We start from the raw sequence: 20781 nt of genomic DNA, 5'->3' as shown, positions 1-20781 counted from the left end.
GCATGCCCTTTTTCGTTCCATAGACCCAGGATTTTCAGAATCTATACTGTATTGCTGGGGAATCTCTTACAGATTTTCATGTCTATATGAGAAAAATAGCAGCTTTTTAAGGTGCACAATGGGAGGCAGTGCCTGCCTGCATTAAAGAATCAAGTATTTTTTTTGTTTTGTTTTGACCCCTTTCACACCCGAGGGCTTTCACACTGGAGTGGTGCGCTGGCAGGACGTCAAAACTCCTGCAAGCAGCTTCTGTGACCCTATATTATACCCAGATGATATACTTACCTGTCTCGCTGGCCATGCTCTAAATTTTTCTATTTTCAAGATCTAAGGTGCCCAAAGAAACCCCATTCAAACACATTTTCAGGGGTGTTGGTTGATCCCCTGTAGAGATCTGTGGTTCTTTCCTCCAGCCCTACTACAGCTTTATTGGGCGTCATTGGGACATCTCACATTTCCAGGTGTGGCTCGTATGTAGGATTCTCCTGTCATTCTAGTTCTTAAAAAAAAGGTTGGTGGCAGGGCAAGTATGTATGATATGTCTTTCTTATTTACAAACTGGTAAAGAAGACATATGTGGCTCATTGCAGCTTATTTTGTCAATCAATGTAGATACAATGTTGAACGGAATATATAGTTTGTGGCACCGCACCTATAATGGTGAAATGATGTCACTTCTAGTGCCTTGTTAGGAGCCTTGAATTTCCCCTTGCTGCGAATGACTCACTGTATGCACAATAGTGTGTAGCTATGAGCATGTTGGTACAATAAACACTTCCTCATTAAGTGTTCTTTAAGTTGAGATCACAATTTTATTTTTAACTTCTACTGTCCACCCCCATGACTATTTCCATTGTTTGATATCCCTGCTGTGCATCCTTTTATTCTAGGTATTTTTTTTTAACCATATTTGGAATACTTACCCGATCATATTACATTGAGTGCTGTATTTTTTTTTACACAAAGACAAAGGTTTGTAGTACGGACAACCTTTTATTCTCCCACTTTGTATTGGAAGATGAAAAAGATATTCAGACTGATTGCTAAAGGTAGGGTAGCTTTTTGTTTTTTTGTTCTTTTTTTTATAGACTGTTATGTATAAACCATGTTTTTGTATGTCCTAAGGTACCCAAAGATATATCAGGACAGTGACTGGTTCTGAGTGTTCTTAGATGGATCCAATGGTGATCTCATGTCTGTTGATGGACCAGAAGTCCATGGATGAGTTGAAAACATTACCTTGTTAATATTTCCCCCCCACTGATCAGCCTTACCAGACTCCCCCTTTATGCCACCTTTACTATGTTAAAATTAAAGGAAAAAAAACAGCTGAGCTTTAAGTCAGCCATAGATGGATTGAATCTTGGCTGGTTCAGCAGGAACCAGCAAAGGTTAGAACCATGTATGAGCAGGCAATTGATCAACTTGGGTACAACCAGCCTCTCGGATTAAACGTGTGATTATTACTAGCGGCTATTATAGTTGCTAGAAAAATGCACTGTACTCTCCCAGTGGGGATGACTCACATTTAAGGTGATGCTAAAGGTTTTTAGCTTTTATTTTTTTTTAAATAACAACCATGTTATACTTACTTTCTCTTTGCAGTGGTTTTGCACAGTGCAGCCTTGAGCCTCCTCTTCTTGAGTTGCCTGCTGGCTCACCTGGCTCCTCCCCCTTGCTGAATGCCCCCAGAACAAGCAGCTTGCTATGGGTTCACTCGTGTGTGTACTCGCGAGCCACCCCTGTGTGGCCATAAGACGCGCGGTTCGTCCCTGACCCCTGCTCACTGGCTGTGATTTGCCAACAGCGGTAGCAAATGGCTCCTGCTGCTGTGTTTCAGCCAATGAGGAGGGAGAGACACGGGAGAGGCACTGCTCTTATGCATCGCGGGATCGGGTTTAGTTCAGTATGAGGAGGGCTGAGGGGGGGAGCTGTACACTGAGGTTTTTTTTTTTTTACCATGCAGGTAAAAAACCTTCAGCATTTACAACCACTTTAACTGCTTCAGCCTTGGAAGATTTTACCCCCTTCCTGACCAGAGCACTTTTTGCGATTCGGCACTGCGTCGCTTTAGCTGACAATTGCGCGGTCGTGCGAAGTTGCACCCAAACAAAATCGCCATCCTTTTTTCCCACAAATAGAGCTTTCTTTTGGTGGTATTTGCTCACCTCTGCGGTTTTTATTTTTTGCGCTATAAACAAAAAAAGCGCGACAATTTTGAAAAAAATGCAATATTTTTTACTTTTTGCTATAAAAAATATCCCCCAAAAATATATTAAAAAAAAATATATATATATTTTTTTTCCCACAGTTTAGGCCGATATGTATTCTTCTACATATTTTTGGTAAAAAAAATCCAAATAAGCGTATATTGATTGCGCAAAAGTTATAGCATCTACAAAATAGGGCATAGTTTTATGGCATTTTTATTATTTTTTTTATTAGTAATGGCGGCGATCTGCGATTTTTATCGGGACTGTGACATGGCGGACATATTGGACACTTTTAACACTATTTTGGGACCATTGTCATTTATACAGCGATCAGTGCTATAAAAATGCACTGATTACTGTGTAAATGACACTGGCAGTGAAGGGGTTAACCACTAGGGCGCGATGAAGGGGTTAAGTGTGTCATCCTAGGGAGTGATTCTAACTGTAGGGGGGGGCTACTAGTCACATGACGGAGAGCAGTGATCTCTAATCAGGCAGGCCCTTCCACTACATAGTTAAAGGTATAACTAAAGGAGATTGTACAATCGGATTTAAAGTGAGCTCTTTACAGACTTCCAGGGACACATTTCTCCTGTTTACAATATTACAGCTCTGCTCCACATAGGCTGTTATCTGATTGCTCAGCTCCTGCACACTCTGCCAAATGAACAATCTATGCAAGAAGAAGGTAAGGTAGAAATCGAGGAAGACCCTGGATTTGTATCCAGTGGGAATGGTGTTCATTGACATGGATTGTATGCCAGTACAGAGGTGGGTGGGAGCGTTCTGGAGGGGAAGGGCAGGTGCAGGGTGTGATGTGGGCGGGCAGAGTGGCTGCTGTGTGAGAAAGCAGCATTGCTGCTGTCGGAGTGCTGGAAATATAGCGATAGCTGTACTCCTGGTGCACACTAAAGCTTAGTTGTGAACCAAAGTGAAAAGTTCATGAGCTGGGATGCACCTCACTGGACTCAACATATAGTAAGCCAGCACGTTTTGCAAAGTGGCTGAATTCCTGGCATTCAGCTTTTAAGCATAAACATGCACACTTGGCTCATCGGACATGCACTTTGTGAAGATTTTTCCAGACCTCATGCCCTTATTTTAGCCTATATACCTTGTGATAGTAAACTATTTGGACTATTTTCAAACAAGTCTTTGCTATCAATGTTTGAAAAATATCATAAAGTATTATATTTTGTTTTACCTTGAAAGACAGCATTTGTAGAAAAATGAGCAAACCACAGTACATCCTGCTATTAAATTCATGGAGGAAAAACAGGAGGAAGCAGCGAGGACTTTTGAGCTTGAGCCACTTTGAAGTGCGAAGACACTGTAGGCGCCTCTGCTGGAGCTCCTACTTCGTTTCCTGTTTTTAAACTGTTACAAATTGGTGAATGCTTTAAAGATCTTAAACAAATGAGAAACTGTTCTGAAAAATGTAACAAAGCAAATAAAAAGGTAAAGAACACTTGCCAGAGTGTTTAAAATAAGAAAAGGTATTTTTTACTGTTGACATTGAACATGGAAGGTTTTGGACATAGATATATGTTATTTTTAAACATCCTGACGCAAAGTAATAATATTTTACTTCTTCTTTTAGCCTTCTTTGATTAAGCTGTGGATGTACAGGTAGAAAAATAGGGCATTTGGTGGCACTGATTAACAAAGATCTAGCTAAATTGGAACTTCAGTTCTACTTGTTTGCACCCCCCGACTTTGACAGGTACCTGCTTTCACTTCCGGTCAGATCGACATGGCAATCTGAGTGGAAGTTTGCCACCCCAGCCTTCTGGGACACATCACAGGTCCTAGAAGACTGCAGGAACCATTCACAAAACATAGCATGGCTCATGCAGGCGCATTAGAAAACCACTGCTGGTTTCTTTTTCTATTCTATTTTAGATGCTGGCGCCTGGACCTGACGCTGATTGAAGAATTGGCTCAGGTGGGGACATCACTGGATCCCTAGGCAGCTAAGTGTCCTGATATTAAAAGTTAGCAGTTGCAGTATTTGTAGCTGCTGACTTTTATTATTTATTTTTTGGGGGTTAAACTGGAGCTCCTCTTTAACTTGTGTTTTGCCTGTCACCCTTTCCAGCATCACTGCTTGCCTCCCATTAAGTGAATGAGAAAAAGAGGTTAAAGCCGGCGGTGAGGAGGCAATACTGTACCATCTCCTGGACAATCAAATGCTCTCTGAAGGGTGATCTGCGGAATGCTCTTCAGCCAGCAAAACTAGTGTGAACAAGCCCTTACAGAGAGCTCAGCACTGTTTGACCATTCCCATGTGACCATGCTCGTCCAATGTGTGCCTACCACAGTTATAGATCTCAAAACTGTATGTGTGTTGATTGGACAGTGGGGTCCCACTCTTACCTTCCACCAGTTTGGCTTAAAGTTTTCAAAGCTAATAGGTTTTTCACCTCTTGAGGACTAAGATGGTGCTCATTTTTCACTGTACCACATGGATGGTTCCAGAACCACTTTATCTTGTTTTCTGGATGAAATCTTATTGGGTAGAGGTCATGTAATGTCTATGGGCCGCTCTGCTTGTTCATCTTTTCAAGTAATTTAATAGGAGTTGGCTTATTAGTAGTCAGTAGAGTTTGCATTGTTTTAAGTCTGTCTGCATTTTATTTTGTATTGATCAGAAGATAAACTTCAGATGCACCCCATGTTCTGTCTTGTCATTAATAAGCCTAGGGCACCAGACCTTTTTGCAGCCTTCAAATACATCTGTCACAATCTTCTGCACCTTCTTTATTACCATACGTTATTTCATTAAATAGGGAGAGCAGTTAAATATTCATGCCACTCACAAGGACAGTTCTTCAATATTTCTTTCCGAAACAATTTCCACATGGCAGTACTGTTGCTTGACAATTAATTGCAATATTCTGGACTAGAATCTTGCTGTGTAACTCTATAAAGCGACTGCCATACTTTTACTGTCTATTATTTAGTGTGTATTGCTTGTCTTGTTACACACCACTTTTTGTATTGTAAGACAAAAGCTGATGGTGAGCTTGTGGAACTTTCTTTAAAAATTACAGGAAAGTGCCCAACTTATTTCCATCTAAGTTTACCATAAATTAACTTGTGGGTTTGATTTACTAAGACTGGAGAGTGCAAAATCTGGTGCAGCTCTGCACAGAAACCAATCAGCTCCCAGGTTTCTTTTCAAATTTTAATTGGACAAGCTAAAGTTATAAGCTGATTGACTGCCATACGCATCTGCACTAGATTTTGCAATCTCCAGTTTTAGGAAATAAACCCCATGTTGTCAGTTGTGTGCCACAACTGACAACATGCATACATACAACTTGTAATTTAAATTATTTTACCCGCCCTTGCAGTACTAGGGTGGTATGTTTAAATCTTAGCCAGGGCACTTTCTGCATAGATTTTGCATGTTCTCCCTGTACTTGTGTGGGTTTCCTCCAGGTACTCAGGTTTTCTCCCACATTACACAGACATACTGGTAGGTTAATTGGCTAATGCTAAAATTGGCACCAATGTTTATTTTTATTTTATTTATTTCAGCAACTTGTATAGCGCTGTCAATTTACGCAGCTCTTCATATATACATTGAACATTCACATCAGTCCCTGCCCTCAAGGAGCTTACAACCTAAGGTCCCTAATTTGCATTCATACATACACATACTAGGGCCAGTTAGGACCGAATCCGATTAACCTACCAGCATGTCTTTAGCGTGTAGGAGGAAACTGGAGTACCGGGAGGAAACCCACGCAGGCACAGGGAGAACATGCAAACTCCAGGCAGATGGTGTCGTGGTCGGGATTCGAACCAGCGACCTTTTTTGCTTCTAGGTGAGAGTGCTAACCAGTGTGTGTGTGTGTGTGTCCTTATATTGTAGGCTCCTTGAGGGCTGGGACTGGTGTAAGTGTGTAGCATATAAGGCACTGCATAAGTTGTCTGCACTATATAAATGTCATTAATAAATAATGATTGCAATCCTTGGCAGGAAGCGGTGAATATTAATAGGGATGGGTCAAAGCACAGCACCAGTGTGCAGACCCCCTCCACTCAGCTGGATCACACTCACTGACATCCTGTTAGTGGTTAACACATGTAACGCCTCTCTGGCAGTGCCCACCCAAAGCCTTATTGGCATCAAAGAGGACATATCTCTTGTCCAGCAAGATATACAAAAAATAAGGGAGTGAACCACCACTGTAGAAAGCAGGGTCTGTTCAATAGGTATACACAATACAACCTGTGTATCAGGAGGTTGAAGTCGCCATGCATGTTTCATTTTTTTTGTTTTTTTGTTTTAACCAGCTGGTTAACCGAAAAAATAAGCTGATTCTCCAATCCACACATTCTAGATAGATGGGGGAATCCTTCCTGCTGTGGTATTGTGTTCTAACAACGTTGAACGTTCCCCGCCTTCAGAATACCATGATCAGTGCTGGCAGCTATAGCCCGAGGGAACTGATCGGGGAAAAACCCAACAGGCTAAGTGTACACAAGTTGTTTTGATAGACTTGTGTACAACCAGCGTGCCCATACATGGATCGAAATTTGATCCATGTATGGTTGGCTCTACACAGCATAATTACAGTTTAGAAGACCTATAAATTAGCCTCCACAGGAATAATTTATGCATCATAGACCTGCTGGAACAAATCCAGGGGAAAAACCCCCTTACAATTCATCTGGGCGCTCTCGCTTCGCTCCCCCTCTTCTCTGTGGCGCCGGCATTACAAGTGTGGGTGCCTGGCTGTGGTCTCCCCCCCCAAAAAAAAATGACATGCCAAATGTGGCATGTCAGGGGGTCATGAATACTTTAAAGCGGAAGTTCAATTTTTTGGTGGAACTCCGCTTTAAGGCTTCTGACTTTTATACAAAACACCTCTGAATAGTAAATCCATATTGGTTGAAACTCATCCCTGACCACACTAGTGTAAGTACACATCTCCATGATTTTCTGTTGGATAATAAACATTCAGCTCACCCCTTTATGGAATGGGATGCCCTGGCCTTTGTTCAGGGGAAATTGATTACCCATATAGCTACCAGAATGTGAAATTCTAAGCCATGGAAAACCAATCTGAACAGCTCAAATGTTCTAACTGGCTATAAATGTGAGAAGCTCAGTTTTTTGGATGCCAGGCATTTAATGTCCCTTTGTAGATTTTGTGCAAAGGGCTCACCGCATTGTTTTATATGAAAATGCTGTGAGTGCTGTAAAACTGCTGTGGTTGTGAACTTAATAGCGCTTGTATTTTTTTTTTAATTTTTTTTTTATCTTACCTATGGGAGGTATGCACTTACCCCCTCCTGTACTGCAATCATTTCTCTTGTTTTAAAGTATGAGGAGTTTCCCAGTGGGTAATATATAAAAACGTATGCATTTCATCTTTTATGCTGTAACAAAAGAAACCACCTACACAATGTGCAGTCAATAAAATGATTTATTTACTATACTTTCAGACTACTTTCTCCTGGTGCTCAGAACCTAGTGAGATTATGTCATTTAGCTAAAACAAGTGGCTGTGGTGCTACAATCAAATGCTTACAAAAAGAAAATGTTGCCTTTTTTTAAAAACTAAGCCTAACGGAGAATTTAGATGCAAATGTGTGAGTAGTGGTAAAACATTACATTGTGATTGGAGAATGATTTGGTGGGATTTTTAGGGTGCCAGGCAAATAGAATTACTAGTAATACACCAAAGTAAAAAAAATATCAACATTTATTAGACATAAGACATGTCTTATGTCTAATAAATGTTGATATTTTTTTACTTTGGTGTATCACTAGTAATTCTATTTGCCTGGCACCATAAATATCCCACCAAATCATTCTCCTGTCATACATATTATTCAGGGATGGTGGTGCCTTATTGTTGACATTGTCAACTATCCATACCAACCAGTATTACATTGTAATTACTTAAAATTGACATTAAAATGGATTAGTCTTACATCTACATGCATTACTAATTATCTTGATCTTCCCAATTTACTTTTGGGTTGGTGACCGCTGCTCTAGATGGTAAGCGTTGTTGATATTGGAACTGTGAGCCCAGAAAAGAGATTTTTATTAGCTGATGAATTAACCCATATTTATTATGATTCTTCTTATATTGGTTTTGCTCAACTTTATTACAGGAGTTATGTTTTTCTTCATATAATTTGAGGTGCCACATCTGTACCATCGTGACACATCTGACACACCCCCTTCTCCCTTCCACCTTCTACATTTTAGTGCCCGATTGCTGAACGGCGAGTCCTCATTCTAAAGCACTTGTTATGGTTGGACAGCTTTGTGTAGATGTCGATTTTCATCAAGTCATAATGTGATATTCTGGGAGCTGGAAGTAGATGATGGGATGGGAGTGTGGACAAGATTGTGCCTGCTACAATCTTGTGGGCATGACTTTGATCTATTCATCATGTAGAGTTTCTTAAATTTGTGATTTCTGAAATAATCCAAAAATTACCTCCAGGGTTTATAAACATAACTTTCAGCATTTGTCTGCCCCACAGCTTCTGCACTGGAATTTAACAAGCATAATCAGTGGATTATTCCACTTAAGAACTAATAAATCCTGGAACGGATCCTTGGTCAATTAAACCGCCTACTCTCTATACGCAAACATTATATGTTATTATATGACACTATCATTTTTTTCTATGTGATAAATAAAGCCAAAGAATAATTATGCCTACATACACAAATGTGATGGTGAAGGGATTTTATACAAATGTGTTAGTAGTGTCAAAAATCTTATTCTAGCCTATATATGTTTTTTTCAGCAAGAGCTCCAGCCAGTTGACTGGTTTCTGTTTGCTTTTCTCCTACAGCATCATTCCAGGCACTTAGTTCTGAGCCTCTAGGTGACTCTAGCTATATGGTCCAAAATGTACCAAATGGGTTTAAATCCGTTTAAAGTCTTTACACTAATACTCAGTTTTATTGTGTTCCTGAAGTACATCTTCAATAGCAGTCACCTACAGAATGTCATTTATATAAATTAAAGTCCTTGGCTCAGAAAAGTGAACACGGCACCCCTTTCCCTATCACACATCTATTGGGTAGTGAGACTGCTCACAACATGTGACCAATAATGAAATGCAGCAGTTTTATCTTTCTGAGCTCTGGCCAATATTGGCATGAATGAGCACCCTAATTTTTGGTAGTACTCTGGGGAAAACAAAGTTAAAGCTAGGATACTCCTATACCCATGTGGCAGTTTGGTCTGGTTTTGGTAACTGCAGGTATTCTTTAAAATTATTTTTTCTTTACAGTTGGTTTCTTCTTGAAAGCATCTGTTTAGTCTTACTCTTCTAATTATGCCTAGAAAAGCTGTAACCATGGAGTTTCCAATAAATGATGGTGAGGTTAATTGAATATATTTTAGTGTGGTTCCTTTTTGTTTTGGTTCTTCCTTTTTTATGTTTAACAGGAAGGCTTGTGTGCTACATATTTCACAAGACAGCTTCTGTCATTACCTTATTTTTTCATGTTACAATACTGAATAGAAAGCTTTTCAATGCATAATGGACAGGGTTTCCTGTTTTTGACTTTTGTCTACTTAAACGTATTGAATTTTTGATTATGATGATTAAACTTTGTATTTTTTACCTTTTTAATATATGTATTCTAAAATAGGTTTTTGCCTTATTTAGGCACCGATTTATCAAGATTTCGGAAACTTCCCATGAGATTTCTTTAATAGATAATTGTTATGTGATGAAAAAAACCCAAGCCACTTTGAGTAATGAACTAGCACTGAAAATGAGGATAGTTAATTTTATTATTTAATATGCTCTAATCAAATCTAATATAATATTTTTAGTATCCTTGTGTTCTATGCCTCTAGTTTGAGAAAGTACATTGCAACTTACTAAATATTTTTGAGAGTTCTTTATTTACGGCATAATATTTTTTTTTTGTATTTTTTGTTATTGTGTTCTTTGTTATAGTCTACTTGTGGACACTTTTTACATATGCAAAAAACAGCATAGGCTTGACATGTTTGTCAAAAGCAGTCTACATAATTAAAGTGATGGTAAATGCAATTTTTTAAATAACCAATAGGTTTATATTTACCTTCTCTGTGCAGTGGAATTGCACAGAGCAGCTCTGAACCTCCTCTTCTTGATTTCCCCACGGATGTTTTTGGCTCCTCCTCTCTGGCAAGTGCCCCCGTAGGAAGCCGCTTCCCGAGCCATGCTGTCTGCATTGATAGACAACCTGTCCACAGCTCCCTTGTCACTGGCTTTTACAGCAGCGGGGGGGCCACTGACTTCCGCTGCCTTAGCAAAACCTGTGAGACCATGGTGGGAAGAGGGGATACTAGCAAACATTTTTTACCTTTAAGCCCTGGTTCACACTGGAGCATTTTGACATGCGATTTGACATGTCAAATCGGCGGCAATTAGTACCAATGGCACTGACCTAATCGGTGCAACGCCGCATCTGCGGTGCTGCACCGATTTCAAAAAGTAGTTTCTGTACTACTTTTTGCGATTTCGGGCTGCGATTTACTTTGACATCTGTGCAGAAACCTGCACAGATGTCTCTGAAATCACATCCAAAATCGGGACTGACATGCGGGAGTGAAATCGTGCGAGTGCTTCATTCCCGCAGCTCAGTGTGAACCTGGGCTTAATGCAAGGAATGCATTAAGGTAAAAAATGTTTAGTACTCAGACGAGGAACTATGGTTTTGTGCGGTTGCTGTTGTTTAAGACATTGGTTGTAGTGGGATACATACTACTGTTTTTTTCTTATAATGTACTTGTTCTGTTAGGCAGCCATTGTGGCTTTCCATATACCTGCTATTTTGTATCCCTATATCTTATGCCCTGTCTGTACATAACTTCTTTAAATAAAGAATTGCAATAAAATGTTTAGGCTTTATAACCACTTTGGTTGGGTCTGCAGCTTGTTTACCATCTTCTCATGCAGATTCATTCAGCATTTAAAGTGGCACTTCACTCTCCCAACAACCATTGATTATTTGTAATCCTCATGCTGTTTGCATTTAGTAAATTGATAGGAAAGTATATCATATTTACTTGTTTGAAACTTTTTTTACATTTCTAAAGTTACTTCCTTGTTTCTTGCCTAGGCAAATTATGTCATACATCCGAGGATGTATTCAGGAGCTTGAGCTAAGGGCAGATGGATTCCAGGAAGCAAATGCTACATGAATCATCTTCCCTTTCTCAAGATGGCCATGGCCAGAAATGCTAGGGGGAAGTTTTTTTCAAAGTGATTTCCCAAGAAAATAAAGCATGAAGACATTGATGGGGGGAGTACGTTTGAATATTAAAAATGAATTAAATTGTTTTTTTGTTTTGTGGTGCTCAGATGCAGTGAAGATCCGCTTTAAAAGATAACTGTAGTTTTAAGATAAATTCCCAGCCCTACATTTGGTGTAGGATTTAAATTCAAGGTAAAATTATGAGAGCTGCCCTCTTCTCATTCCTCCACATCCTGTGACTTTCTATTGGCCCATAATTGTGATGGGTGACCTTACTAACCAATAGCAAGATCCTGGAGGTGAGAAGGATAGTTTGGGATCATGCCATTAGTCGTTATTTGCAGATATTCAGCTCCTAGGGTGCTCTACAGAGAATTGGAAGTTACCTGCAGTGCAACGAAAGAGGCAGCATCCCAGAGGTGAATTTTAAAGCAAAGCCCTACAAATTGAATAAATACATGGCATGTTGACACACTTTCCCTTATGCTGTAGTGATTACTAATTCAGTGGTCAGTTCTCTTGTTTGCTTCATACTGATGGTTAAGTCGTAGGCTGTGTGAAATTGAACTTGCATACATTCTACAGTACAAGGCATCTTTGTATGGACATAATCCTCTCAGTTATAATACATTTTGAAGGAATTTAATTAAGGAAAGAAGTGGCTTGCTCTGTTTTGAGAATACTAGTACCTATTTTATGGCAGACTTTCCTTTTATAAAGTTGCCATTAATAAACATATTCCAGGGATGAAGACTTACAAACTATTACAAAATATAAATGAAGTTGCTTGTCATCCTCCACTATCAGCTGTAGCCAAGATCACGCTAGCCGCAAGCAGCACAAACATGTCAATGTGGCCACTAGGAATTTGGAGTCGTAGGATGGAAGAGAGCAGCTGCCAGGTTGAAATTCTGAAAGCTTATGGCATGCTTTTGTGAAAGTTCTAGACTCTTTTATATAATGCTAAGCAATAATGATCGAAATACTGATAGCCGTGTTAATAAATAATGTACCACAGTGCTGGTTCAGTTTGGTCATTTAAGAATGTGTCTAATTCAAAACAAATGATGTACCAAAAACTAGTGAATTGATCTTATATATTGGCACTTCATTTCTTTGTACTAAGCCGGTGACTGCATATACCAGTTTGACTCACTACTTGGTTCAGCAGCCTGCTTCAGTGTCTTTTCCGTGGGGCTGTATAGGTCTATTAGGAATGCTCTGACATCTGGAGAGCCGCAGAAGCTGGCTTTTGATTCTGAAAGTGGATTGTAGCCCGAGTATCGGTACTACAAGCTTTAAAAGAGAAATATAGACTTTGTAAAAAATATTGTTGAAATATTTATACTCCCCTAAGAGGGATGCAGCAATTTATCCGATGCTGCATCTGTCCTCTGCTGGCTCTGCAGTGAGAACTGAGTGAGCAAACACCACTGACCACTCAGTTTCCCCCTCTGCTATGAGCAGAAAGCTGGGACTGTCAGTCACTGGTTCTCTGCTCTGTCCTTCCAGTGCTCACTGGAGCGCTGGGCTGTGGGGTGGAGGGGAGGCAGGGGCTGGTTCAGGCTCTCAGTGGATTAATCAGAGGCTGAGCCAGGTGCCAGTCGGTGGATCCCAACAACATGGTCGGGATGTTTTCAGAGCCTGGACTGGCTCTGGCGACAGCTGACAGCGGGCCTTCGCCAGCTGTTGGCTGAAAATGGGTTACGGGAGTGCAAAACGTACTGCACTTCTGTGATCTATAGGAGGAGTATAGCCAAAAAAGGCTATACTTCTCCTTTAAAGGGGTTGTAAAGGTTCCTGTTTTTTCACCTTAATGCATCCTATGCATTAAGGTGAAAAAACATCTGATGATTACCGCCCCCTGTTTTACTTACCTGAGCCCTGGAAAGTCCTGCGTCGCGAACGTGCTAGATCTTTGCCTGGGGTTCTCGGCTCTTCATTGTATAGATTGATAGCAGCACAGCCATTGGCTCGCGCTGTTAATCAAATCCAATGATGCGGGCGCCGGGGGGCAGGGCCGAGTCCTGCACTCGACAGCTATGGACCCTGAATGCAGGACTCGGTAGCGCGCCCGCAAGGTAACCCCCTTGGGAGAGTGCTTCCCAGAGGGGGTTATCTGAAGCAGGGAGGAGCCGGGGGACCCCATAAAAAAAAAGCCATTCGGGGCCACTCTGTGCAAAACGAACTGTATAGTGGAGGTGAGTATGACACGTTTGTTGTTTTTAAAAAATAAAAATCGAACATATAGTATCACTTTAAGTGTTATATAAATCTAACCTGGCTAGTAGTGTGGATAGCAAATCTATCACTTGTTGGCCATTGCATTTTGACAGCTGTCAAAATACCCGACCAGTGCCTACATCTGGTTGGATGCAGACACTGTTCAACCAACAATTTTACACCCTTTCCCACCATTAGGGTAGCTTTGTCTGCAGTGCGCTCTGTTTCTGTATGATATGTGTGTAGAGACGCACGCCAAAATTTTTTTTTTTTAAAGTTGCCAGCTTCACAATGAAAGTATATTTACATCTGATGGCAGGATATGGTATTCCTCTGACTGATATGATTCTGGTAATATGCTGTGATTAAGTCACTTGTATTTGAACTTTTGTCTCTTTCTTCGTTGGGCTGGTTTTGTCTGCTTTGTCCATTGTGTTCGGTTTCTGTTTTTACTGTACATGTTTGGTTCTCGGAGATGTATTGCAGGTGTATTCCTTGCCCTGAACTCTTGCAGATCACAATCTTCTTCCATAATATTCTTATGAAGTTATTGGTGATCTCGATGACCAGTCCAGGATGCTCAGGAGGGGGAAAGCCATAGTTAATGTGACTTCTTTTTTACAGAAAAAGTCAAGATTTATTTGTAGCTTCAGCGAATGAGACTACATGTCAGATCTTATCATTCTGGAATGCAGTTTTTACTAGACAGCTCTGTTTCTGCATGGTTTCATCTTTTTGCTCGGTTTGAATTGTTTGGATTTGCAATGAGTTAATTTTGATCTAGTTTACTACTTTAAAGCAATATTCCAGGCAAATCATTAAAGCGTATCTAAACTCGAAAACAAATCTAAAATTTTGCAGACTACCGATCCTTAGTTGACGTTGTGGCATTTGTTTGTTTTTTCCTTTTTTCATTTTCTTTGTCTCTTTCACCTGCTGATCTTGCAGGAACATACTTCCTGTTCCAGGGTTGCTCACTGTATTGTATCCATGGAGGAGCAGCGTTGTCACCCTAGGAGAAGACGTGTTTTACTATTACGCAACACAGTCTTCTCTCCTCGTTTGTTTCAGGTACTTAAAGAGCGTGAACAATTTACGCAGCGCTGTACATATATATTGTACATTCACACCAGTCCCTTCCCTCGAGGAGCTTACAATCTAAGGTCCCTAACTCACAATTTTACATAAACATACTAGGGCCAATTTAGACAGGAGCCAATTAACCTACCAGCATGTTTTTGGAGCGAGGGAGGAAACTGGAGTATCTGGAGGAAACCCACGCTCATCTCCATAATATGACAGGGAAGGTGTTCTCTAGTTCAGAGAACTATTCTAATTGATTGCAGTCAGCACAGTCGGGAGCACAGGTATTTGAGCTCACACAATTTCTGGCAGGTTCTACAGGTATTATGTTAAAGATCTAGCAAAATTCTTTCAATTGATTTTTTTAACTTACAGCTCAGGGCTACTGTGATAACAGTCAGAACGCATATGCATATCAACAAGGTTACTCAAAGTGTTTTTTTTTTTTTAGCTTTTATACTAAAAATATAATGAGAAGTTTGGTTACATATTTACATAGGCTAGTTTGCCTAAACATGCTACTGAGTTCCGCTTTAAAATAGTCATTAAAAATAACAGTTTTGTTGAGCAGAAATATAGCTGCATTTAGCACAGTTACCTGATTCTACAATGTGGTATTTTTTTTTTCTTTTTCCATTATCTTGGTTAGCTCTGTTGGAGTCATTGGCAGAAGTTTTGTGACTAGCTTTCTTCAGTGGATCAGCAGAAGAAACGGCAGCAGTGACCTGATCACTGCCAGAACTCTGTGGCCATTTCTCGTATCTGGATGTCAATGCATGAGTCTTTTTGTGTGGATTGTAGATTTATATATTGACTTTTTGCAGGTTTAAGGTTTTAACATGTGACGGGTTTACAAATTTTAACAAATCCCTTTTCATTTTTGTTAACTGAGGTTAAAAAATGTATGGAATGCTTGGTGGGTTCAGCTAATTCTGTTCCTTTAACTGGTAAACCACTTCCCGTCAAACGTTCTACCCTTAAAGTGGTAATATCGGGATCATGACTGCAGCTATAGTCATGATCCTGGTATCGTTTTTAGCCACAGCAATTCTCTTTCTAGTAAAAGTAGTCGGTGCGGATTTGGAGCCGCTAGATTACTTTAAAAGGCCCCCCACTGCTGCCTCTTCCAGCCTCTCCCATCCGATCGGGGAGCCTGGTAAGGGTGCAACTGGCGGCATCCGGCGCTGGGCACACGGTGAGAGGGATGTTGTTCCTCCCACTGTGGGACGTCAGAAACTGGCAGCGACTATGATTTTGCCACTTGTTTCAGTCTCATGTAAACAAGCCATTACTGGCTTTGGAAAGCATTAGATCAACCTGATCTTGGTTTGATCTGATGCTTTGGAGGCCATATGGGAGAGATATGGGGTCTAATAGACCCCATATCTCTCCATAATAAGGACCTGTTATGGCCCATGCTATCACATATCACAAGGGTTGTTGTTCATCTCTTTTGATGGCAATAAAGTTGAAAAAAAATTAAAGGTACTATGTTAAAAAATAATAAAATATAAAAATACATTTTTGGTATCTGTTTTTTATTTTAAAGATATAGCAAAGCGCTTTCAATTGAATATTTAAATTGCAGTTCAGAACTACTGTGATAACAATCAGAGTGCATATACATATCAACAAGGTCACTCAAAAAGTGTGTTATTGCTTTTATCCAAAAAATATAATGACTACTGTAATTTTCTGAGACGTTTGGTTACATATTTACATATGCCAGTTTACATAAACATACTGCTAAGTTCTGTTTGAAAGTAGTTTGTTTCTATTTACAGAAATAAACATCATCACGTAACTTTATATTTTACCAAACAATTGGGTATTATATTGTGTTTTTGTGCATTAAAATTAATTAAAATGTATTTTTTCAAAAACAATTGTGTTCGAAAAACCGCTGTCTAAATATGATGTGACATTAAAAATTGCTTCACCCACCATTTTATTCTTGTTTGGGGGTTCTAGGATAAAAAAAAAAAAAAATTTTTATGTAGGATAGGAATGCCAGAATTGGCGCAGACTGGAAGTGGTTAAATTGGGTTTTATGGAGGTAGTTGAAGCTGGTCGTTCTTGGAATCATATTTGTATGTAAATCCACTTACACTCAGGCAGGGCTGGCAAACTGGGTTTTATCTTACTGTGGTTTCTAGTATAATAGTTGAAGGAGATTATTTTTGAGTGTAGTTGGGATTTTGCTCACAATGCTGTGTAGGAAGCTGCTGTCTAGTGCCATTATGATTCGTTTTTGTTTCTAGACATGCAGAAACCCATTTCCTGGAGAACAAGACACTTCAGTGTCCATTTTCCCTCATACAAGAACCTGAGGTCACATATTTCTGTTACACTTAGTCAGATTTACTGGGTCTGAAAGCTCAAAATCAAATTTTCAATGAACACCAGCAGCTGTTTATGTCCAGACATTGTGAAAGCTAAGACTTCCAGTCTAACAATTCCATAGAATGCCACTTTCCCAGACTGAGCGCACACGTAAGAAAAAAAAAAAAGGTAATGAATTCCTCTGATAAATTAGGAGCATGAATGGAGGTCAGAGTTATTCTACTTTTATCTTCTTCTTGTCTTAGCACCATGTAACTGACTTCAAGAAAAGGAAATTAAAGCTGGCATTTTGGAGACAAATCTTGTTTTTCCTACCCTGAGTCACAGAGCGGTAGATTCAGCAATTGCACAGGCTGCCTTGAGAATAATGGATTGACACTTGGTCACACATATTCCTTGTTGCATCTGAACAATAGTTTAGCACATGCTAGCTCGATCTTTTGGTACTCTCTGAACAGCAAACTGATAATTGTTAAGTTCATCCAACACTGATATTTCTATTTTCAGTGCTGACTGGTTAACCTACCAGCAGGCTGTTTATATTTCTCACAGATTCCAGCAGAAAGATTCTTTTCAACCCTCTATGCTTCTCTACAACCTTTTATAAAGGCAAGCAATATGATTTTAAATTTTCTACTACTTTTGTATAATAAATGAGAAACCCATCAGAAAGAGTGAAACCCTCTAAAAAGAATTATGGTAAGAGGAACTTCAGTTTCTGGTACGGTCTAGTGATCAAAGACGTAAGAGACATAACAAGTGGGTGGTTTCATTTCCCTATAAAGCATCTTCAAATATGATATCCTACTATTTACCATTCTAACCAGATTACAATTATTCATTTGTGTGGGATGTAAGCATTTATCAAATTTTCAGCAGTAAACCTAATAGGGAGCTTTTTTTTTTTTTTAAATGAATGTGTCTTCTTGTTTCGTCTAATTTTTTTTTTTTTTTTTTTTTAAATGATAGATCCACTATACGGTGTTAATAATCATTAGCTTTCTTTATTTTGCAGTTGGTAGTGACAAAAGATGAAATGGCATGTTATTGATGATGTGTGTGCCGTTGTCTAAAAAATGGAATTGACCGTAAAGTAAATATTGTGCTTGCAATTACATTTTAGCAGTATTCATGGTGTCTTTATCTTTCACAGTTGGTGTAAATACTCTTTGTTCACTCAATTCTTACAGATCCAGACACTGAGGAAGATGTGGCCATTAAATCTGCACAAGAACGAGCTGAGATAGTTGCCAAATATGACAAGGTGAGTTTTTTTCTTTTCCCCCCTGTTTAGTACCTTTATCCGTTCCTTAAAGAAACGCTTAGTTCAGCTAGGAATGATTTTCATTTAACGTTACTCTGTCAAAAAACAAGAATCCCTTTTATGAAAAAAAAAGTTGGTGCCTGAGTGGCTTCAATAGAAACAGAATACCCCCCTGGGAAACAAAGGACTTGAATAGTGGCACCACAGACAAGCTCCAAAAGGTAAAAATATACAATTCTTTATTACAGTATATAATAATCCAAAAAAAGGGTTAAAAGCACAATCGCGGCTAGAACAGTATACATTGGACACAGCAACAATGTAGCAAAATGACCTTGTTATATAAGTGAGCTACAGGGACATCCGACACGTTTCGAATAGCAAATTATTTGATTTTCTTCATGGATGTGCTTATGTAGGCACAAGGATGTTCAAACTGTGTCAGAAGATGCCGCAAAAAGATAACAACAAAGTTGAGATGCAAAGCTGTCTCTCGGTAGACACCATACGGGGCACGGTGAGCCCAACCGGACCGGCCGATACGCTAATTGGGGCTGCCTAAGGCTGGAATCCAATGACTCAATGGTCAGGAACACACCAATAAAAATGAGCTTGATGGAATATTTGTGCAGACGAGCAAGGACTTAAACTGGTATGGGCAAATGTCCTGAAGTGACTGCGGGCTAGAAGTGTCTTGTGGCGAGGTAGCCATACGTCAGCAGCAAAAACGCTAACCTGGGCACCTGGGGTGATTCCAATAGGCATATACATGAGAAAAGTTTTTGAAACTAAAGTTGAAAAAAAATCCCTACACCTTTAGTCACATCAGCAGCTTTATCCTTCCAGCAGAACAGCAGTACATAGGGTCTGACGGGGACATGCCCCCTCCAACTTTGAAAAGTTTTTGCTTATTACTTAAAACATGAGCTGTCAATGGGGGAGAGTCTGATCAGTCACAGGATTCTTTCACACATTCACAGATCATGTTAGAATGTAGCCAATGAAAGACCTTTTCTCTGTGGAGGAGGAGGAATATGGGGGTGTTCAGTTTAGAGACAGGAAGAGGACAGGCATCTCAGCAGTGAAGATTTTCCCAGGATCCAGCTGCCTGTACATTAGGAAACCTCGTTACAGGCAAGTGAGGTGACTAAAGGTGGAGCAATTTTTTTTTTTTTTCACCATGTCATAACTGAGTAGGTCTAATTTGGAAAGAATAAAGTTGCTTTGGAATTTGGCTGCCTATGCCTAATCTGTCAGTAATGTCCATTCATTGTTGGAGTAGATATAGAATTGTTACTATATATCAATATTAAAGTGATTGTAAAGGCAGAAGTTTTTTTTTTTTTTTTATCCTGATGCATTCTGTGTAATAAGATAAAATGCCTTCTGTGTGCAGCAGCACCCCCCCCCCCCAGCCCCTCTAATAATTACCTGAGGTCCCTCTAGGTCCGGAGATGTTACAGGAGTGTCTTGGCTGCCTGGGACTCCCCTCCTCATTGGCTGAGACAGCAGTGTGGTGCCATTGGCTGCTGTCAAAGTCAGTCAGCTAATGAGGAGAGAAAGGGGGCGTGGCCGGTTCTCAGGTCCGTGTCTGAATGGACACAGGGAGCTGTGGCTTGGCTCGGGTACCCCCATAGTAAACCGCTTGCTGTTGGTGCACTCAACAGGAGGGAGGGAACAGGAGTGCTGAAAAGAGACTCGAGAAGAGGAGGATCTGGGCTGCACTGTGCAAAACCATTACACAGAGCAGGTAAGTATAACGTGTTTTTTTTCTTCTTTTTTTTTAACTGAAAAAAAAAAAAAACCAAGACTTTACAATCACTTTAAAGCAGAGTGGGTATAAATGTTCTAGGTGAACAGCTAATATACATATTAACAGCCCTTCAAAGTTTAGAAAACAAGATACAATTGTTGATGGTAAGAGAGTGACTCATTGGTGGTAAGAATCTTGTGGTATACAGTTTTCATCTTTTATTGCATACTGTTCAAAGATGTGGAAAAACATAGGAGTGAGTTGAGGGAAAAAAAAAAAAAAGAAAGCGAAAAAAAAGAAAAAATCCTCCACATGCAGTACATCTCTGCAATACGTACACATTTCTGCATGTTTTATCCCTTCGAAGACCCAGCAATACAGAAAATCCACTCAGCATTTAGTGCATTCGGCTCCTAGTTTCCTTTTGTGGGCTGACAACACAGCTTTTTTTTTTTTTTTTTTTGAACTCGATGGTATATGCTCTGCCCAGTTTTCTTCTGCTAAATTGCGAATCCACTCTCACTGTCAGATCCAAAATATAGGCAGCAATTGACTTGTTGTCTTAAGATAAGATCTAGGATGGACAGAGGCCGTACTAGACACAAAAGTAAACATTTATTATATTGCAGTTTACCACTTCTTAGTTTGCTTTTTTTAGGCA

The 20781-nt window shown here is 39.8% G+C and overlaps 1 protein-coding gene across 5 annotated transcripts in view; it reads left to right on the top strand.

Moving 5' to 3' along the window:
• USP6NL (USP6 N-terminal like) overlaps window positions 1-20781 on the top strand; it is a 278511-nt gene that overhangs the window by 84045 nt on the left and 173685 nt on the right. For all 5 annotated transcript variants that reach the window (XM_073619484.1, XM_073619483.1, XM_073619480.1 and 2 more), the window contains one exon: window positions 18294-18367. In XM_073619484.1, coding sequence (XP_073475585.1) covers window positions 18360-18367 — 8 coding nt within the window. In that variant the 5' untranslated portion in view covers window positions 18294-18359. The remainder of the gene's footprint in view (window positions 1-18293; window positions 18368-20781) is intronic.

The sequence above is a fragment of the Aquarana catesbeiana genome, linkage group LG03 (genome assembly GCF_042186555.1).
Source record: "Aquarana catesbeiana isolate 2022-GZ linkage group LG03, ASM4218655v1, whole genome shotgun sequence".
In the NCBI taxonomy this organism is placed as follows: Eukaryota; Metazoa; Chordata; class Amphibia; order Anura; family Ranidae; genus Aquarana; species Aquarana catesbeiana.
The sequence above is the reverse complement of the archived record's forward strand: the minus strand, read 5'-3'. Positions and strand labels throughout refer to the sequence as shown.